Genomic DNA, 20,695 nt, shown 5'->3' on the forward strand with positions numbered 1-20,695 from the left:
GAAAGGCAGGAAAATGGCACTGGCTAACAGAACCAAAGCAGGCATGATGGGCTGAATGGCCTCCCTTTGTGCAGTGGCAATTGTGTGATTTTGAAAAGGGCATTAGCCAGATGGGTTTGTACAACAGATGGCATGGTCACCAATCCTGAGAGGAGCTTTCAATTCCAGATTTATTTATGCGGAATTCAAATCCCCTCAGCTGCTTTGGTGCTGACCCTGTCCCCATGACATTAACCCGAGCTCTGATTCCTGTGACATAGACATAGGAGCAGAAATTAGGCCATTCAGCCCATCGAGTCTGCTCCAGCATTCGATCATGGCTGATAAATTTCTCAACCCCATTCTCCTGCTTTCTCCTTGTAACCATTAATCCCCTTGATTCTCAATAACTTATCTATCTCTGTCTTAAATATCCTCAATGTTCCGGCCTCCACAGCTTTCTGTGGCAGTGAGTTCCACAGATTCCACACTCTCTGGCTGAAGAAGTTTCTCCTTACCTCCATTCTAAAAGGTCTTCCCTTTACTCTAAGGTTGTACCCGCAGGTCCTAGACTCTCCTACCAATGGAATACCTTCCCAACTTCTACTCTGTCCAGGCCATCCAGTATCCTTTAAGTTTCAAGGAGATGCCCCCTCATCCTTCTAAACTCCATCGAGTATAGACCCAGGATCCTCAACTGTTCCCCATATGTTAAGCTTTTCGTTCCTGGGACCATTCTCTGAACACGCTCCAGGGTCAACACATCCTTCCTGAGGAATGGGCCCAACACTGCGCACAATACTCCAAATGTGGTTTGACATGTCATTACCATCACACCAATTTGGTAAGGGACAGTACTCTCATTATTGATAGTGTACCTCCTGATCACTATCTTTGTCAATAATTTCAGGACAATACACAGTGATAATGCCACTGGACTAGAAATGTTTCATGGTTTGGAAGTGCACATTTCAAAATCTATGATTTATTTGCAGTAAATTTGCTAAATTAGTTGCATACGATGTTTAAATTGGATTTTTTTGGCAGCTTTCTACCCTGATCAAATGATAATTGCTCCATCTTTTGGCTCTCTCAAGTTTTATCATATCCGAACATGTGTTATTTTTCATTTCAGTGATAAATCTGTCAATGAAATATGTAACCCCAGCACAGATTTAGAGAATATTTTGGAGCACTGGCCCTGAATTACTGAGCCAGGAAAAACAGCAAGAATGGCTTTTGAGGATTGATCGCAATGGCAGTAAATGGGGATAGGTGAGGGGGAATCTCTTCAAGATTATGTTGACTGCAATTATAGAGGACATTGGTGAGAACACACCTGAGGTAATGAGTGCAGTTTGGTCTCGTTATCTGAGGAAGCATGTTCTGGAGATAGAGGGAGTGCAACGAACGTTTACCAGACTGATTCCTGGTAGCAGGACTGATGTCTGAGGAGAGGTTGAGTCGGTTAGGATTGTATTCATTGGCATTCCGAAAATTGAGGTGGGGTCCCATAGAAATCTATAAAATTCTGACAGGACTAGACAGGTTAGATGGAGGAAGGATATTTCCGATGGTGGGGACATCCTGACCAGGGGTCATAGTTCAAGGATAAGGGGTAAATGTTTAGGACTGAGATGAGGAGAAATGTCTTCACTCAGAGTGGGGAGCGTGTGGAATTCTCTGCCACAGTATGTAATTGAGAGTGAAACATTGGATGTTTTCAAGAAGGGATTAGATATAGTTCTTGTGGCTAAAGGGATCAAGGGATGCAGGGGGAGGGTGAGATTAGGGTAGTGAGCTTGTTGATCATATTGAATGGTGGAGCAAGCTCGAGGGGCTTAATGGTCTATTGTATTCTATGTTTATATATCTCCACATTTGGAGAGTCACTGTTCACTTTAGCTCATAGCAGATTGGTTCACTGCAGTTCATGGACAAGGTACATCAAACTAGCTATCATTTTACAAGACTATTATTATTTTTCACTCTTGGGATGATGGCATTGCTGGCTGGGCCAGCACTTATTGCCCATCCCTAGTTGGACTTGAGAAAGTGGGGGTGAGCTGCCTTCTTGAACTGCTGCAGTCCATGTGCTGTAGGTAGACCCACAATGCCCTGGGGAAGGAATTTCAGGATTTTGACCCAGCCGCAGTGATGGCTTGGCTATATATTTCCAAGGAGGGTGTGTGGCTTGGAGGGGAAATTGCAGGGGATTGTGTTCCTATGTAACTGCTGCCCTTGTCCTTCTAGATGGAAGTGGGTTTGGAAGATGCAGTCTAATGGAACTTCACTATCACAAGTCCCTTTCCTATCCTATCTACTGTGATAAGTCCCTCACCCTCTCCCCTACACCAGCCCTGACCTCATTGTGACAAATCTCTTCTACCCTGGTTGTCCCTCATCAATCAGAGTTACCCTCCCCCATGCTTGCAGGTCAGAGGTCACCAAAAGTTTCAAGCATCTAAAGGGGGTTACTGCTTTTGATTATTTTCCAGACACTGTTGTTAAAACTCTGCTTTCCCCATTTTGCACTTGGTTCTGAAAATGGTCTCACTTTAACTGTGAGAGACTGCGACAGCTGAGCTGCCGAACATGGCAATCTCAATGGACATTGAACAAGCAACAAGTGGCAGGATGGAAAAATGGTGAAGCTCTGAGTGAGGGAATGAAAACAGGAAACCAATCTCCAAAATCAAACAAAAATCATTCACTTGTCAGTTACTCATTTGTCCACTTTGTTGAGGTTCTGCAAACTCCAAGCATGGATGCATTTGCTTATGCTAAGATCTTCATGTGTTGTTTTAAAATGATTGCATTTATACTTTCATATCGTCAAAGCTTTGCAAATTGCGTCACAGCCAATCGATTACTATTAGCCATTAGTGACTGGATGGCACTCTCATACCTGACTCAAATTCCCTGGATGTGTGCAATTACAACAGCATTCAAGAAGCACAACATCATCCAGGACAAAGCAGCCAGATTAAGAGACAATCTAACCACCCCTTGAGATTCAATGGTGTTACCATCACTGAATCCCCCACTATCAAATTTCTGGGTGCTGCCATTGACTAGAAATTCAACTGGACTCACCACATAAACACATTGGCTACAAGAACAAGTCGGAGGCTAGGAATCCTGCAGCAAGTAACTCACAACCTGACTCCCTAAAGTCTTTCCACAAGGTACAAGTCAGAAATGTGATGGAATACTCACCACTTGCCTGCATTGAGAGTGCAGCTCCAACAGCACTTGAGAAGTTTGACACTATCCAAGACAAAGGAGCCGCTTGATTGGCACTACATCCAGTAGTCCCATTCCTTCACCACCAATGCTCAGTAGCAGTCATGTGGACTATCTACAAATTGCACTGTAGAAATTCACCAAAGATCCTCAGACAGCACCCTCTAAACCCATCACCACTTCCATCTTGAATGACAAGGGCAGCAGATATATGGGAAAACCACCGCGTGCAAGTTCCCTCCAAACCACTCAGTATCCTGACTTGGAAATATACCACCGTTCCTTCAGTGTTGCTGGGTCAAAATCCTGGAATTCCCTCCCTCAGGGCATTGTGGGTCTGCCTACAGCACATGAGCTGCCGTGGTTCAGGGAGGCAACTTACCCCCACCTTCTCAAGGGGCAACCAGAACAGTCAATAAATGCTGGGCCCAGCCAGGGACACCCATGTCCCAAGAGTGAATAACAAATATGGTAATAGTGAGCGTCACTTTGAGATTTGAACTGATAATCTGGGCTGACAATTCTATGCAGATCCAGTCACTGAAGCATTAACATGTTATACCTTAGCAACTACTGATAAAGACAAAACCTGTTTTCTGAGACATCTTTCACAATCTTGGGGTGCCCCAAAGCACAATCCAGCCATTCAATAATTATTTCAAATGTTATTGTAGGAAATGAGGAAGTCAATACATATACAGCAAGCTCCCATGAAAAGCAACACGCCAATGACCTGTCATGCTAGCGGAGGAATAAATATTGGGGAGAACTCCCCTGCTTTTCTTCCAATTGTATCCTGTAATCTTTCCAAATTACATAATGGTTTAATATCACATTCAAAAAAAATATACACCTCCAACAGAGCAGACCCCCTCCCACCCCCCCTCAAAACTACACAACTTTCCTGAGACTATTTTGGGAGCACCATTGGTGGCCTTATTTAAGGAGACAAGTAGTTTCAGGAAGGTTCACTTGAGTGATGGCAGAGATTATGTAATGAAGAAGAGTGATGTAGGATGGGTCTGGATCAAAGGTACTAAGAGTGACTTTTGAGGGGGTTTGACAGGGCAGATGTTGAGAATAGATTAGAATGGTGCTGAAAAAGCACAGCAGGTCAAGTAGCATCTGAGGAGCAGCAAAACTGACGTTTCGGGCAAAGCCCTTGTGAGAATATGTTCCCCCATGTGGGAGGCTAGGGGATGAAAACAGAAAACGCTAGAAAAAACTCAGCAGGTCTGACAGCATCTGTGGAGAGAGAAAAAAAATCGAACATTTCTTTATTTAATCACAAGAAATGGGCATTGTTGGTTAGGTCAATAGTTAATGTCTTAGTCATAGAGTTGTACAACACAGTCCAAATCGTCCTTGCCAACCAGATATCCTAAATTAATCTAGTCCCATTTGCCAGCATTTGGTCCATATCTCTCTAAACCTTCCCATTCGCATACCCATCTACACAGGTTTTGAATGTTGTCTCAGTCTTCACCACTTCTTCTAGCATTTCATTCCACACATACACCACCTTCTGCGTGAAACATTTGCCCTTTAGATCCCTTTAATATCTTTCATCTCTCACCTTATACCAATACCCTTTAGTTTTGGATTCCCCTACCCCGTGAAAAAAGAGCTTGGCTATTCAGCCTATCTACACCCCGGATGATTTTATAACCCTCTACAAGGTCACCCCTCAGCCTCTGACATGCAAGAGAAAACAACCCCAGCCTATTCAGCTGCTCCCTATAGCTCAAACCACCCCAACCCTGGCAACATCCTTGTGAATCTTTTCTGAACCCTTTAAAGTTTAAGAGACCGAATTGATGCAGCATTCCAAAAGTGGCCTATTTATTGCTCATCTCGGACCACCCCTGAGATGGGGGTTATGAGTCTGTGGGATTCTTGATCTCAAACAGAAATGGAGGCATTGAATATTTGTAATGCTGAGGTGGATGGATGAAAAGAGAACAGAAATTCAGCGGTTTCTGGACCTGAAACATTAACACTGTTTATCTCTCCACAGAAGCTGCCAAACCTGCCAGGTTTCTCCAGCAATTTCTTTTCTTTTCAGATTTTGCAGCACTTTGCTTTTGAGGTCGATCGATTCTTGACAAATGAGGGAATCAAAGGGGTCAGGCAGGAAAGTGGAGCTCAGGCCACAATCTAATCAGTCAGAGGAACTGTTTGGGTGATGTTCACAGCACTGAAGCAGATAAGTCTATTGTTTTTAAGTTGGACCTACAGACAGTCTGCAGTAGTGAGTAGAGTGAGTTCTTTCTTGATTATATGTTTTTTTGAGATATGTCTCTTGATCAAACTTAAAATATAAGACATAGCTATTAATTTAACCTGGGACAGTGTTTTGTAGAGGAATAAGATGGTGTTATTTTCTGGGTCTGTAGATTGTGAAGGAGCAAAAATGGCCTTTAGTAGAGTGATATGCGCTTCTTGTCAGATGTGGGAGTTTAAAGGGAGTTTAAGCATTACTGCCATAAATGCTATGTCTGCCAATGCTGTTAGTTGCGAATCTTATCAGATCAAATGGATCGGTTGGAGAGACAGTTAGAAGCAATGAGGAATTTGCAACAGCAACAGTATGTAATGGATAGCAGTTATAGGAAGGGGTGAAAGTCTCAGATACAGTCATATAGATGGGTTAACTCCAGGAAAAGTAAGAGAGGTAGGCAGCTAGTGCAGGAGCCTTCTGTGACTATACCCATTTCAAACAAGTATGCTGTTTTGGAAAATGTAGGGAGCGATGGATTCTCAGGGGAACGTAGCAAGAACAGCCAAGTTTCTGGTATTGAGGTGTGCAATTCTGATCTCCTTCCTATCAGAAAGATGTTGTGAAACTTGAAAGAGTTCAGAAAAGATTTACAAGGATGCTGTCGGGGTTGGAGGATTTGAGCTACAGGGAGAGGCTGAACAGGCTGAGGCTGTTTTCCCTGGAGCGTTGGAGGCTGAGGGGTGACCTTATAGAGGTTTACAAAATTATGAGGGGCATGGATAGGATAAATAGACAAAGTCTTTTCCCTGGGGTGGGGGAGTCCAGAACTAGAGGGCATAGGTTTAGGGTGAGAGGGGATAGATATAAAAGGGATCTAAGAGCCAACGTTTTCATGCAGAGGGTGGTGCGTGTATGGAAGGGCTGCCAAAGGCATTTAGATGGGTATATGAATAGGAAGGGTTTGGAAGGATTTGGGCCGGGTGCTGGCAAGCGGGACTAGATTGGGTTGGGATATCTGATTGATATGGACGGGTTGGACCAAAGGGTCTGTTTCCATGCTATACATCTCTATGACTCTATGGTCGTATTGAATGGTACAGCAGGCATAAGGGGACGAATGGCCTGCTCTAACTTCATTGGCAGATAGAAACAGAGAATAGAAATAAAGAGATTGTTTTCCAAATGGCAGGCAGTGACCAGTACCACAGGGGATCAGAACTAGCTCTTCACAATACCTCAGCTATTCACAATACATATTAATGATTTGGATGAGGGAACTAAATGTGAAATCTCCAAATCTGCAGACAACACAAAGCTGGGTGGGAAGATGAGCCATGAGCAGGATGTAGGCATGTTTCAGTGTGATTTAGACAGGCTGGGTAACTAGGCAAACGCGCAGTAGATGCAGCATAATTTGGATAAATATCAGATTATCCAATTTAATTTGATTTAATTTAATGTTGCCATGTGTACTGAGATACAGTGAAAAGTGTTGTTTTGTGTGCTCTCCAGCCAGACCATACAAAGTGCATCAGGATAACAGAACAGAGTGCAGAATACAGTGTTACATGAAGGAGAGTTATTATCTGAATAATGTGTACAACAAGAAATGTACCACAAGACCTGGGTGTCCTTGTGCACCAGTCGCTGAAGGGAGACATTGCAGGTACGGCAGGCGGTGAAGAAGTGGTATATTGGCCTTCATAGTGAGAGGATTCATGTACAGGTGCAGGGATGTGCTGCTGCAGTTGTACAGTGCCTTGGTGAGATCACATCTAGAATATTAGGTGCGGTTTTGGGTCTCCTTATCTGAGGAAGGGTGTTCTGGCAATGGAGGGAGGCAGCAAAATGTTCACCAAATTAGTTCCTGGGTCGGCAGCACCGACACATGAGGAGAGGATTCCATTCGCCGTAGTTCAAAAGAATGAGGGGGATCTTGTAGAAATATATAAAATTCTAACAGGACTAGACAGGGGAGACACAGGAAGGATGTTAACAATGACTGGGGAGTCATCAGAGAACCAGAGGGTCACAGTCTAAGGATACAGGGTAAACCATTTAGGACTGAGATGAGGAAAAATATTTTCACCCAAAAAGTGGGGAGCCTGTGGAATTCTTTACCACAGAAAGTATTTGATGCTAAAGCATTGAATGTTTTCAAGAAGGAGTTAATATAGTTCATAGGCTAAAAGGATCAAACAGTATGGTGGAAAATCAGGAACAGGCTATTGACTTGGATGATCAGAATGAATGGTCAGTAGATCAAAGGGCTGAATGGCCTATTAGCTATGTTTTTACGTATATGTGCTGACCAGACTAGAATATGTGCTAACATCTCTGGAGTGAGATTCAAACCCCCAACCTTCAGATAAGTGCATTGCCATTGAGCCACAGGTGTCAACTCGTCATCAGTTACGTCCCTTACAGCATCATAGCTCAGGCATCAGAGCTCAGAACCATCTCAACCAAACTTACCACAACTTTTCCATCAGTTTCGAAGGAGGCAGACATGCAGCCCGCGTGGCACGGAGACACAAATTCGACGCCATCTGTTGTACAAACTGGATTGTAAGCATGATCCTTACAGGAGCATCCTCGATTACAGCTCAGTTCTAAGCCGAATGTCCTGGACAGTGATGACAGAAGCAGTTTTAAGACAATATAACTCCAATTCCCCTTGATCTCAATGTCTTTGTGAAGGGAACACATTTTTGCCAACTGTCCCAGGGTCAGGAAAGGCGTTGACTTCAATACAGAATCAATTGGTGGATTTACTGGATGGCTACAGCACAGAAGGAGGGCATTCAAGCTGTCCTGTCTATGCTGGCTCTCCAAAAGAGAAAGTTATTTTGTGCTCCCTCCTGAGCTCATATCTTCTCCCTTTTCAGCTAATAATCCAATTCCTTTGTCAGTGCTTCAACCTGTTTTCCCCACACTTTCAGACACTACATCCCAATCCCTAACCCCTCGAGTGAACCTGCCTCTCCCACACTCTCAGACAGTACACTCCAGACCGTAACCCCTTGAGAGAACCTGCCTCCCCCCACACTCTCAGACAGTACACTCCAGATCGTAACTCCTTGAGAGAACCTGCCTCCCCCCACACTCTCAGACAGTGCACTCCAGACCCTAACTCCTCGAGTGAACCTGCCTCCCCCTCACTCTCAGACAGTACACTCCAGACCCTAACCCGAGTAAATCTGCCTCCCCTCACACTCTCAGACAGTACGCTCCAGACCCTAACCCTCGAGTGAACCTGCCTCCCCCTACACTTAGGCATTACATCTCAATCCCTAACCCTTCAATTGAACCTGCCTCTCCCCATACTCTCAGACAGTACACTCCAGAGCCAGAGATGTGAGGATTGCAGATGCTGGAAAACCAGAGTCAATAAAGTGTGGAGCTGGATAAATCACAGCAGGTCAGGCAGCATCAGAGGAGTAAGAGAGTTGACATTTCAGGTCAGGACCCTTCATCAAGATGAATGTTTCAGGTTGGGACCATCGACTGTTCTGCTCCTCTGTTGCTTTAGCCAGCTCTACGCTTTATCGACTCCCACATTCCAGACCCGAGCAAGTCACTCCTTGAAATGGTTCCTTCTCATATCCCCATTGCTTCTTTGGCCAATCACCTTCAATTAGTGCCCCCTGGCTCTTGATCCTTGCACCAATGAGGACAGGCTTCTTCCCAGCTCCATCCAGGCCCCTCATGTTTTTTGAAAGCCTCCTTTCAATCCTCCTTCTATATCAATGGAACTGCTACACCTAGCAACTTTCCAACCCTGAACAATGATGCTGTTACTTGGCTGAAATTCTGAGAAGTTCCCAAAATGGCTGAGCCAGCAGCACAGTTTGAGTCCAACTTGCCAGCGACACCTATGTCCAGTGAAAGACCAAAATTTTTAAAAACACTCCTCATTTTCTTTGTGCCAATAGCAACAGAGACAGGCATTAGTCAGCAAACATTCAGGGTCACCTTTAGGAACATCTGAGTGTGGAGTGTGCATTTACCTATTCAAGGTACTCTGGTTGTCGTTTATTCCAGCAACTACCTGCGTTGAACAGCCGAGGAACAAGAGTGGCGTAGTCGCACAGATAGAGGCAAAGATGGCGGCAAAGCACATGATGGCTGAGCCCCTGAGACTCATTTGGAACCTCCTCATGATGGCCCCACCTATTAGGATTCCAAGAACTGCTCCAGGGACATGGATGCTTCCTTGAAACAGAGGAAATGGAAGAGTTAAAAATGGAAGAACCAAACTGATTGACACCAGGTAATAGACAATCAAATGACAGCACCAATGCAAACATTAGGTTAGTATTGGGGTCCAGCATTACAAATGAGAGTCTCAAACAGGATGGAGGCAGGAGCTCTATTTTAGTCCAAACTGTAATCACGTAGGGACCACAGCAGCCGATTTGTGCACAGCCACGTGGCCTCTGCTCATCACAGGATGGGATCTCGTATTGCCCCATTACAGGACAGGTCACCCTGCTGCAGGAAGGGTGTTATTAAACTGGTCAGGGTGCAATAAAAAATTTACAACCTTACCAAAACTGAAGGGTTTGAGTTATAAGGAGAGGCTGAACAGGCTGGACTGTTTTCCCTAGAGCATAGGACGCTGAGGGGTGATCTCATAGAGGTTTATAAAATCATGTGGGGCATGGATAGGGTGAATAGACAAGGTCTTTTCCCTGGGGTGGGGAGTCTAAAAATTGAGGGCATACGTTTAAGGTGGGAGGTGAAAGATATAAAAGGGACCTGAGGGGTAACATTTTCACACAGAGGGTGGTGCATGTATGGAATGAGCTGCCAGAGGAAGTGGTGGAGGCTGGTACAATTACAACATTTAAAAGGCATCTGGATGGGTATATGAATAGGAAGGGTTTGGAGGGATACGGGCCAAATGCAGACAATTGGGACTAGTTCTGTTTTGGAAACCTGGTCTGCTTGTACGAGTTGGGCCGAAGGGTCTGGTTCCATGCTGTTTGAGTCTAGGGACCTTTGTACCTAAGATTGTGCCAGAAGAAGCCTCTTATACACTTTTCATTGTACTCACCTGAGTACATTTGACAATAAAGCTAATTCTAATTCTAATTTTCATTCTATGCCTCTGCCGAATATCTCACATGAAATCAAGGCACCTCTGTCAGTGCAGCACTCCACCGGAACTGGCACCATCAGCGTCAGCTTGAAAGTAAAGGGGCAGCAATGGCCTAGTAGTATTACTGCTGGACTATTAACCCAGATAATGATCGGAGGACATGGGCTCCAATCCTTTAGCAACTGACATTGGAAGTTGAATTGAAGCAACCAAAGGTCAAGCTGGAATTAAGAATCTAATGATGACCGTGGAGCCACTATTGATTGTCAGAAAACCAATTTGGTTCATTAATGTCCTTTAGCGGAGGGAATTTGCCATTCGGAATTAATTATTGTGCAATTATGACTTCAAGGCTGGAAAATGGGGCAGACTTGATGGGCCAAAGGGCCTTTTTCTGTGCAATGGATGTCTATGAGTCTATCGTTAACTCAGTCTGGATTATAATCCAGACCTACAGCAATTTGATTGACTCTTAACTGTCTAGCTATATGTTCAGTTACAACAATCACCCCAAAGTCTACCTACAACACATGGACTACAGTGGTTGAAGAAAGCAGCTCACCATCACCTTCTCGAGGGCAACTTGGGACAGCATTAGCTGGATTAACCAGTGACATCCATGCCCCATGAATGAATAGAAAATTTTTAAAAAATTGTTCATATCTCTAGACTGGGGCTTGAAGCCCCACCTTATTGAAACTGTTGACACCTGGATTTGGGAGATTCCTGGATGTGGATTCTGGATTAGTGGTGCTTGAAAAGTACAGCAGTTCAGGCAACATCCGAGGAGCAGGAAAATCAAAGTTTTGGGCAAAAGCCCTTCATCAGAAATACAAGCAGAGAGCCTGAAGGGCGGAGAGATAAGTGAGAGGAGGGTGGGGGGGGGGGGGGGGGGGGGGGGGGGAGGGGAAATGAGGAAACTGTTGAAATCCACATTGATGCCCTGGGGTTGAAGTGTTCCGAGGTGGAAGACGAGGCATTCTTCCTCCAGATGTCTGGTGGTGAGGGAGCGGCGGTGAAGGAGGCCTAGGACCTCCATGTTGTCGGCAGAGTGGAAGGGGGAGTTGAAGTGTTGGCCCATAGGGCAGTGTGGTTGATTGGTGCGGGTGTCCCAGAGATGTTCCCTAAAGCGCTCTGCTAGGAGGCATCCAGTCTCCCCAATGTAGAGGAGACCGCATCGGGAGCAACGGATACAATAAATGATATTGGTGGATGTGCAGGTAAAACTTTGATGGATGTGGAAGGCTCCTTTAGGGCCTTGGATGGAGGTGAGGGAGGAGGTGTGGGTGCAGGTTTTGCAATTCCTGCGGTGACAGGGGAAGATGCCAGGATGGGAGGGTGGGTTGTAGGGGGGCATGGACCTGACCAGGTAGTCACGGAGGGAACGGTCTTTGCGGAAGGCGGAAAGGGGTGGGGAGGGAAATATATCCCTGGTGGGGTCTGTTTGGAGGTGGCGGAAATGTCGGCGGATGATTTGGTTTATGCGAAGGTTGGTAGGGTGGAAGGTGAGCACCAGGGGCGTTCTGTCCTTGTTACGGTTGGATGGGTGGGGTCTGAGGGCAGAGGTGCGGGATGTGGATGAGATGCATTGGAAGGCATCTTTAACCACGTGGAAAGGGAAAAAAAAATTGCGGTGTCTGAAGAAGGAGGCCATCTGGTGTGTTCTGTGGTGGAACTGGTCCTCCTGGGAGCAGATACGGTGGAGGCGGAGGAATTGGGAATGTGGAATGGCATTTTTGCAGGAGGTAGGGTGGGAAGAGGTGTAATCCAGGTAGCTGTGGGAGTCGGTGGGTTTGTAAAAAATGTCAGTGTTAAGTCGGTCGTCATTAATGGAGATGGAGAGGTCCAGGAAGGGGAGGGAGGTGTCAGAGATGGTCCAGGTAAATTTAAGGTCAAGGTGGAATGTGTTGGTGAAGTTGATGAATTGCTCAACCTCCTCGCGGGAGCACGAGGTGGCGTCAATGCAGTCATCAATGTAGCGGAGGAAGAGGTGGGGAGTGGTGCCGGTGTAATTACGGAAGATCAACTGCTCTGCGTAGCCAACAAAGAGACAGGCATAGCTGGGGCCCATATGTGTGCCCATGGCTACCCGTTTGGTCTGGAGGAAGTGGGAGGATTCGAAGGAGAAATTGTTAAGGGTGAGGACCAATTCGGCCAAACAAATGAGAGTGTCAGTGGAAGGGTACTGTTGGGGACGTTGGGAGAGGAAGAAATGGAGGGCTTGGAGGCCCTGGTCATGGCGGATGGAGGTGTAGAGGGATTGGATATCCATGGTGAAGATGAGGCGTTGGGGACCGGGGAAATGGAAGTCTTGGAGGAGGTGAAGGGCGTGGGTGGTGTCTCGAACGTATGTGGGGTGTTCCTGGACTAGGGGGGGATAGGACAATGTCGAGGTAGGTAGAAATGAGTTCAGTGGGGCAGGAGCATGCTGAGACAATGGGTCGGCCAGGGTGGTCAGGCTTGTGGATCTTGGGCAGTGCAGGGTACCCGGACTATGTGGTTAGAAGCTGTGGGTGGGAAATCTCCTGAGGTGATGAGGTTCTGTATGGTCTGGGAGATGATGGTTTGGTGATGGGGGGGTGGGGTCATGGTTGAGGGGGCGGAAGGAAGAGGTGTCCTCAAGTTGGCGAGATTCCTGGACATGAACATTCATGCCACTCAAATGCCAGGCTATGACCAAATCCAACAAGTGACAATCTGAGCACTGCTACCTGACATTCGGTGGTGTTACCATCACTGAATCCCCCACTACCAACATCCTAGGAGTTACCATTGTCCAGAAACTCGACTGGATTCACTACACAGATACTATGGCTACAACAACAGGTCAGAGGCTGGGGATCCTGCAGCGAGTAACTCACCTCCTGACTCCCCAAAGCCCAAGGCAGAAGTCAGGAGTGTGATGGAATACTCCCCACTTGCCTGGATTGGTGCAGCTTCAGCAACACTCAAGAAGCTTGATAACATCCATGACAAAGTAATCCAGTTGATTGGCACCACATCCAAAAGCATCCACTCCCTCCACCACCAGTAGCAGCAGAGTGTACCAAACATCCTTTGACACCTTCCAAACCCATGACCATTTCCATCTAGAAGGACAAGGGCAGTAGGTACTTGGGAACACCACCCCCTGCAAGTTCCCTTCCAAGTCACTCACCATCCTGAATTGGAAATATATTGCCGTTCCTTCCCTGTCGCTGGGTCAAAATCCTGGAATTTCCTCCCTAAGGGCATTGGGGGTCAATCTACAGCACATGGACTGCAGGTTCAAGAAGGCAGCTCACCCTTACCTTCTCATGGGGCAAGTGGAGACAGGCAAGCCAGTGATGCCCAGGTCCCTTAATTGATTTTTTTAATAAAATGAGTTATCCTGGTCTCAATTTGATTCAATCCTTGGGAGGTTTGCTTGACAATTAAGGGCAGTTCTGATTTCCCATTCCTGAATAAACGATGAGGTTTGAGTGAGTCAGTGGGGTGGAGGCCATCTGGTGTTTGTAAAAGCATTGCGCCCAGCCCTTTGTACCGAACATTCCTTGCCAACATTGGAACATCCGAAAACCAGAGAGCGATCGCAACTGAACTTCAGCAAGATTCGGTGTTTTACTCAAGTTTCTCACCAATCAGCAAATTTGCAAACGAGGCTGTCACAGTGAACTGTTGCTCCAGAAATTTGCCAATGAAGACGGTTAATCCGGACATCAGAGCTGACATACAGACCTGAGCTAACACAACGAGGAGGTAAACTGAGCTCCTCAAAGTCCTCAGTAAGATACACGGAAAACCTGAGGGAGAAAAACAATATACAGAACAATCAGCAAAAGTGTGAGGGGACACATTTTGGGAGGATTAACAAAGCAAGAGGATTGTTGAATGATAACCACCTCAGGAAGCAGAGAGGGATATTGGTGTGCATATCTGTAAATCCTTGAAGGTAACAGGACAGGGAGATGAGCTGGTTAAGAGGCCCATGGGATACTTGCCTTTATGAATCAAGGAATTGGATATGAGAGTAGGGAGGTTATGATGGGGCTGTCTATCATGTTTGTGAGGCCACAGCTGGAGCACTGTGTACAGTTCTGGTCCCTGCACTATAGGAAGGATGTGATTGCTTTGGGAGAGGGTGCAGAGGAGATTCACCAGGACACTGTCTGGGATGGAGCATTTCAGCCAGGAAGACAGACCAAGCAGATTCTGGACTGGTTGATTAAAAATTATCTGTACAAACAAGAAAGGGGATTCTTGTGGCACAGTGGTAGTCACCCTACCTCTAAGCTAGGAGACCTAGGTTAAAATCTCACTTGCTCCAGACGTGTGTCATAACATCTCTAAACAGGATAAATCAAATTACCTATAAACAAGGAAAGGGACTCCTGTGCTACAGTGGTAGTGCCCCTACCTTTGTGGCAGAAGGCCCAGGTTCAGGTCCCAATTGTCCCAGCATTGTGTCATAGTTGACCTGTACAGCCGGTTGATTTAAATAACTACTGAAGTCACACTAAGCATTGACAAACATCCTGGACGGTCACATATGGAGCATTGTGTAGACTTTAGGAAGAAAGTCTGGGTTCCCCAGAGGAGCTTTATCAGAAGCACTCCCTCTGCTCTGATGTTCAGTGCACACTGACGGTGACCACTGGCTTCCATTTCTGGAAGCTCTGAAGGACCATACAGTCAAACAGTCATAGAGATATACAGCACGGAATCAGACCCTTCAGTCCAAACCATCCATGCCAACCAGATATCCCAACCCAAACTAGTCCCACCTGCCTGCACCTGGCCCATATCCCCCTAAACCCTCCTATTCATATACCCATACCAGCCTCCACCACTTCCTCTGGCAGCTCATACCATACACGTACCACCCTCTGCGTGAAAAAGTTGCTCCTTTTATATCTTACCCCTCTCACCCTATACCAATGCCCTCTAGTTCAGGACTCCCCCACCTCAGGGAAAGGATCTTGTCTATTTATCTTATCCATGCCCCTCATGATTTTATAAGCCTCTATAAGGTCACCCCTCAGACTCTGACACTCCAGGGAAAACAGCCCTAGCCTGTTCAGCCTCTCCCTATAGCTCAAATCCTCCAACCCTGGCAACATCCTTGAAAATCCTTTTTGAACCCTTTCAAGTTTCACAACATCATTCCGATTGGAAGGAGACCAGAATTGTACACAATATTCCAACAGTGGCCTAACCAATGTCCTGTACAGCCGCAACGTGACCTCCCAACTCTTGTACTCAATATTCTGACCAATAAAGGAAAGCATACCAAACACCTTCTTCACTATCCTATCTACCTGTGACTCTCAAGGAGCAATGAACCTACACTCCAAGAACCCTTTGTTCAGCAACACTCCCTAGGACCTTACCATTCAGTATATAAGTCCTGCTAAGATTTGCTTTTCTAAAATGCAATACCTCGAGTTTATCTGGATTAAACTCCATCCCCCACTCCTCAGCCCATTGGTCCATCTGGTCAAGATCCTGTTGTAATCTGAGGTAACCTTCTTCACTGTCCACTACATCTCCAATTTTGGTGTCATCTGCAAATTTACTAACTGTACCTCTTATGTTCATTTATATAAATCATTTATATAAATGATGAAACATAGTGGACCCAGCACTGATCCTTGTGGCATTCCACTGGTCACAGGCCTCCAGTCTACCTTCGAGCCTGTTATGTATCCAAATGGCTCGTTCCCCTTGTATTCCACGAGATCTAACCTTGCTAACCAGTCTCTCATGGGGAACCTTGTCAAACACCTTACTGAAGTCCATACAGTTCAAGTCTCCTGCTCTGCCCTTAATCCTCTTTGTTACTTCTTCAGTCAATACAAAAATTAGAGGGAATGCAGTTTATCAGGATGATACTCAAAGTTATGGACTTCAGTTAAACACAAGGGAATATTCCAGATTGAATTTAAGAAGGCAGACCACCATCACCTTCTCAAGCGTGAATATGCATGGGAAATAAATGCTGGCCCAGCAAGCAACACGCATATCCTCAGAATGCATTGTGAAATAAAAATTAACAACCTTGTCAACATCAAAGATAACATCAAACATCACGGTGGCACAGTGGTTAGCACTGCTGCCTCACAGCGCCAGAGACTCGGGTTCAATTCCCGCCTCAGGCGACTGACTGTGTGGAGTTTGCACGTTCTCCGCGTGTCTGCGGGGGTTTCCTCCGGGTGCTCCGGTTTCCTCCCACAGTCCAAGGATGTGCAGGTCAGGTGAATTGGCCATACTAACATTTCCCATAGTGTTAGGTAAGGGGTAAATGTAGGGGTATGGGGGGGTTGCGCTTCGGAGGGGCGGTGTGGGCTTGTTGGGCCGAAGGGCCTGTTTCCACACTGTAAGTAATCTAATCTAATAAGGGGAGGCGATGGCTGTGTGGCATTATCAGTGTACTATTAATCCAGAGAGCCAGGTAATGTTCTGGGGACCTGGGTTTGAATCCAGGCAAGGAAAATGGTGGAATTTGAATTCAATAAAAAGTTGGAATTAAGAATCCAATCTAATTGGGCAGCATGATGGCTCAGTGGTTAGCACTGCTGCCTCACATCGCCAGGGACCCTTTAGTGACCATCTGTGTGGAGTTTGCATGTTCTCCCAGTGTCAAGATGGGTTTCCTTCAGATGCTCAGGTTTCCTCCCCCAATCCAAAGAGGTGCAGTTTAGGTGGACAAGCCATGCTAAATTGCCCATTGTGTTTAGGGATGTGCAGGCTAGGTGGATTAGCCATGGGAAATACTGGGTTATAGGGATTTGGGGTGGAGGGGTGGGGGGGGGGAGTGGATCTGGGTAGGATACTCTTTGCAGGTTTTGTGTGGACTTGATGGGCCAAATGCCATGTTTCCACACTGTGGAAATTCTATGAATCTAAAGTTGACCATGAATTAATTGTCAGGAAAAATCCATCTGGTCCACCATTGTCCTTTTGAGAAGGGAACTGCCATCTTCACCTGGTCTGGCCTGTATGTGACTCCAAACCCACAGCAATGTGGCTGCCCTCTGGACAATTAGCAATGGGCAATAAATGCTGGCCTGGTCAGAGTGAGCACACAGATCAGTGGGTCAAAAAGTCTCTTTGGGAACATGCAAGTTTACAATCCCATCCCCAACATACCAGCACAATGTGCTTAGAAACCTACTCTTAATAAATTGGAGTAATGATAGGCCTTGTGTTACATCCTCTTGTTTGGATTTTAATTCATTCAGCTTTTTATCTGTGCTGATTCCTCCTTCGGGATCCCGGGAGCCCTGGGGTAAAGAAAGAGACAATGAGATTCACATGATGGACACTTCCAACCCTGAACCTACGTCCATCTAGAAGGACAAGTGCAGCAGGTAAAAGTTGGGAGCAATGAACTGTCCATGTGTCAATTGTTGTAAAAGCCCATCTGGTTCACTAATGTCCTTTAGGGAAGGACTTACTCAGTCTGGTCTTCATGCGACTCCAGACCCATAGCAATGTGGTTGACTCTTAACTGCACTGGGCAATAAAGACCCAGCCAGCAACAGCTACGTCAAGTTTTCAAACAAGATGAAAATATTGAAATGTGGCTCAGTGTCAGTGTTGTTTAATAATCGGTCACTATGAAGTGCCTTGCGGGGATTTTGTTTGAGTGTTATAAAAAGAGCTGTTTGGAAAGCACAGTCACTTGCGGTAACACTAAAGTCCAACCAGCTGTAAGAACTCCACTGTTGTGGTTAACAATTAATTTTCTGCAGAATCTGCAAGAACAAAGTGTAGCTGGATTCCAGCCATATAATCGGCCCTGTATGATATAAATTATAACCATCAAGATAACTTTAATAAGGTGCCACATAAAATGATATGAAAGGAGATAGTAACCCCTGGCACTGAGTTTAACTAACAGGGAGCAGAGAACCAGGATAAATGGGTCATCCTCAGGTCGGTACACTATAAGCAATGGGTGCCACCAGGATCAGTGCTATTGAACTATCAGTCCCAGGGCCCTGGGTTCGATCCCACTCTCGGGCGACTGTCTGTGTGGAGTTTGCACATTCTCCCTGTGTCTGTGTGCGTTTCCTCTGGATGCTCTGGTTTCCTCCCACAGTCCAAAGATGTGCAGGTTAGGTGAATTGGCCATGCTGAATTACCCATAGGTTAGGTGCATTAGTCAGAGATAAATATAGAGTAATGGGGAATGATTGGGTGTGGTACTCTTCGGAGGGTCGGTGTGGACTTATTGGGCTGAAGGGCCTGGTTGCACACTATAGAGATTTTATGATGCTATGAACTGGATAAATGGACAGGGTGTGCTGTCAACAAGTTTGTTTTTGATATAAATATGGGCTGGAAAGGAAATTTTCTGAAGGACTTTTAATGTCTGCAAAGCAATATAGATTTATTACAAGAGAAAGAAGTTTGGCAGATGGAGTACAATGTGAGTCATTTATGGTTATCTAACTTGGCAGACAGAATAGAAAAACAAAATATGAATAAAATGGAGAGTGTGGAGGAGTCAGAGATACGGAGGGAACTGGGTGTCCTTCTGCATGAATTACAAGTGTTAACAAGCAAGAGGAAGAAATATGGAGTGTTGATTTTTGTTCCAAAGGAGTTGGAGCATAAAATAGGAATGTCTCAGGAACAGGAGTAGGCCGTTCAGCCCTTCAAGCCTGCTCTGCCATTCGATAAGATTATGGCTGATCTGTGGCCCAACTCCATATACTTGCCTTTGGCCTATATCCCTTGATACCCTTGCTTAAGAGGAGGACAATGTAGAGGGAGATTCACTCCCTGGAGTTTAGAAGAGTAAAAGGTGATTTATTGAAAAATAAACAAGCCATAGGAGCAGAAGTAGGCCATTCAGCCCATCGAGTCTGCTCCACCATTCACTGAGCTCATGATTGATCTGATAATCCTCAATTCCACTTTGCTGCCTTTTCCCCAGAGCCGTCGATTCCCTTCCTGATTAAAAGCCATGGTTACATTTAACAACACAGTCTCGGCAACCCTGTGCAGTAAGTATTTCTATGGATTTACAACCCACAGAAAGAGGAACTTTCTCCTATGACAGAATACATTTTGCAGCAAAAACAGGTTTGAGAGGCTGAATGGCCTCCTGTATCATGTCCCATGATCTTCCAGGTTGGAACTCCGACAATGGGCTTACCTCTTTGGGCATCTCTTTTGGGAAAAAGAAATATGGGATAGAGACCATGCCAACAAAACTAGCAGCCATGAGGAACCCCAGCCACCAGGCTCCCACCCAGCGAGGGTCTCCAAACTCCAGATCAATATCAGCTGTAACAGAGGGGAAAGAAAATCCAAATAAATACCCAGGCAAGATGAGAACGTATAAATCAGAACACCAGAACCCAACTGCATGGCCAAAGATCAGCTAATAAATATAACATCCTGGGTCACGAATGGCACTATATAAATGAAACTTGGGGAGATAATGTTTCCCCAGAGGTATAGTGTATGGCCCAACTGGCAAGTGATCCAGAGAGCCAGGCTATTGCTCTGGGGTCCAAGGATTCAAATTCTACCACAGCTGCCAGGGAAAATTAAATGGATGCAGTGTAGGATTGAGAGCAACCGATTCTTAAAGGTCATAGAGTTATAGAGATATACAGCATGGAAACAGACCCTTCGGTCCAACTCATCCATGCTGACCAGATATCCCAACCCAATCTAGTCCCACCTGCCGGCACCCAGCCCATATCCCTCCAAACCCTTCCTATTCATATACCCATCCAGATGCCTTTTAAACATTGTAATTGTACCAGCCTCCACCACTTCCTCTGGCAGCTCATTCCATACACGTACCACCCTCTGCGTGAAAAAGTTGCCCCTTAGGTCTATAACCCAATGGTTGCATTCTTGTGTAACCTGGCATTATAGAAAAATCATGCTTTAGAAACAGCATTTAAGTGTTGCCGGTGTAATCATGTCACATCCAACACATTTTAAAAGTTTGCGCTTTAGAAACAGTCCCCAATTCCTCAACTGCATTACAGTAAATTTGCATTAACGAAACGCATGTTATAGCGGAACGACCTGTAGTAGCAGGAGCAGGCCATTCAGCCCCACTCCAGCCTGTCCCATCCTTCAATAAAATTACAGCTGATCTCATTTATGTCTCAACTTTATATCCCAGCTTGCCACCT

The 20,695-nt window shown here is 45.7% G+C and overlaps 1 protein-coding gene across 3 annotated transcripts in view; it reads right to left on the reverse strand.

Annotated features, from left to right (window-relative positions):
* Positions 1-20,695, reverse strand: part of slco2b1 (solute carrier organic anion transporter family, member 2B1) — a 95,629-nt gene that overhangs the window by 15,252 nt on the left and 59,682 nt on the right. For all 3 annotated transcript variants that reach the window (XM_072576783.1, XM_072576781.1, XM_072576784.1), the window contains exons 7-11: positions 19,696-19,826; positions 17,704-17,812; positions 14,168-14,332; positions 9,457-9,661; positions 7,922-8,072 (exon numbers count right to left, since the gene is read on the reverse strand). In XM_072576783.1, coding sequence (XP_072432884.1) covers positions 7,922-8,072; positions 9,457-9,661; positions 14,168-14,332; positions 17,704-17,812; positions 19,696-19,826 — 761 coding nt within the window. The remainder of the gene's footprint in view (positions 1-7,921; positions 8,073-9,456; positions 9,662-14,167; positions 14,333-17,703; positions 17,813-19,695; positions 19,827-20,695) is intronic.

This window comes from Chiloscyllium punctatum, chromosome 9 (assembly GCF_047496795.1).
Source record: "Chiloscyllium punctatum isolate Juve2018m chromosome 9, sChiPun1.3, whole genome shotgun sequence".
Lineage (NCBI taxonomy): Eukaryota > Metazoa > Chordata > Chondrichthyes > Orectolobiformes > Hemiscylliidae > Chiloscyllium > Chiloscyllium punctatum.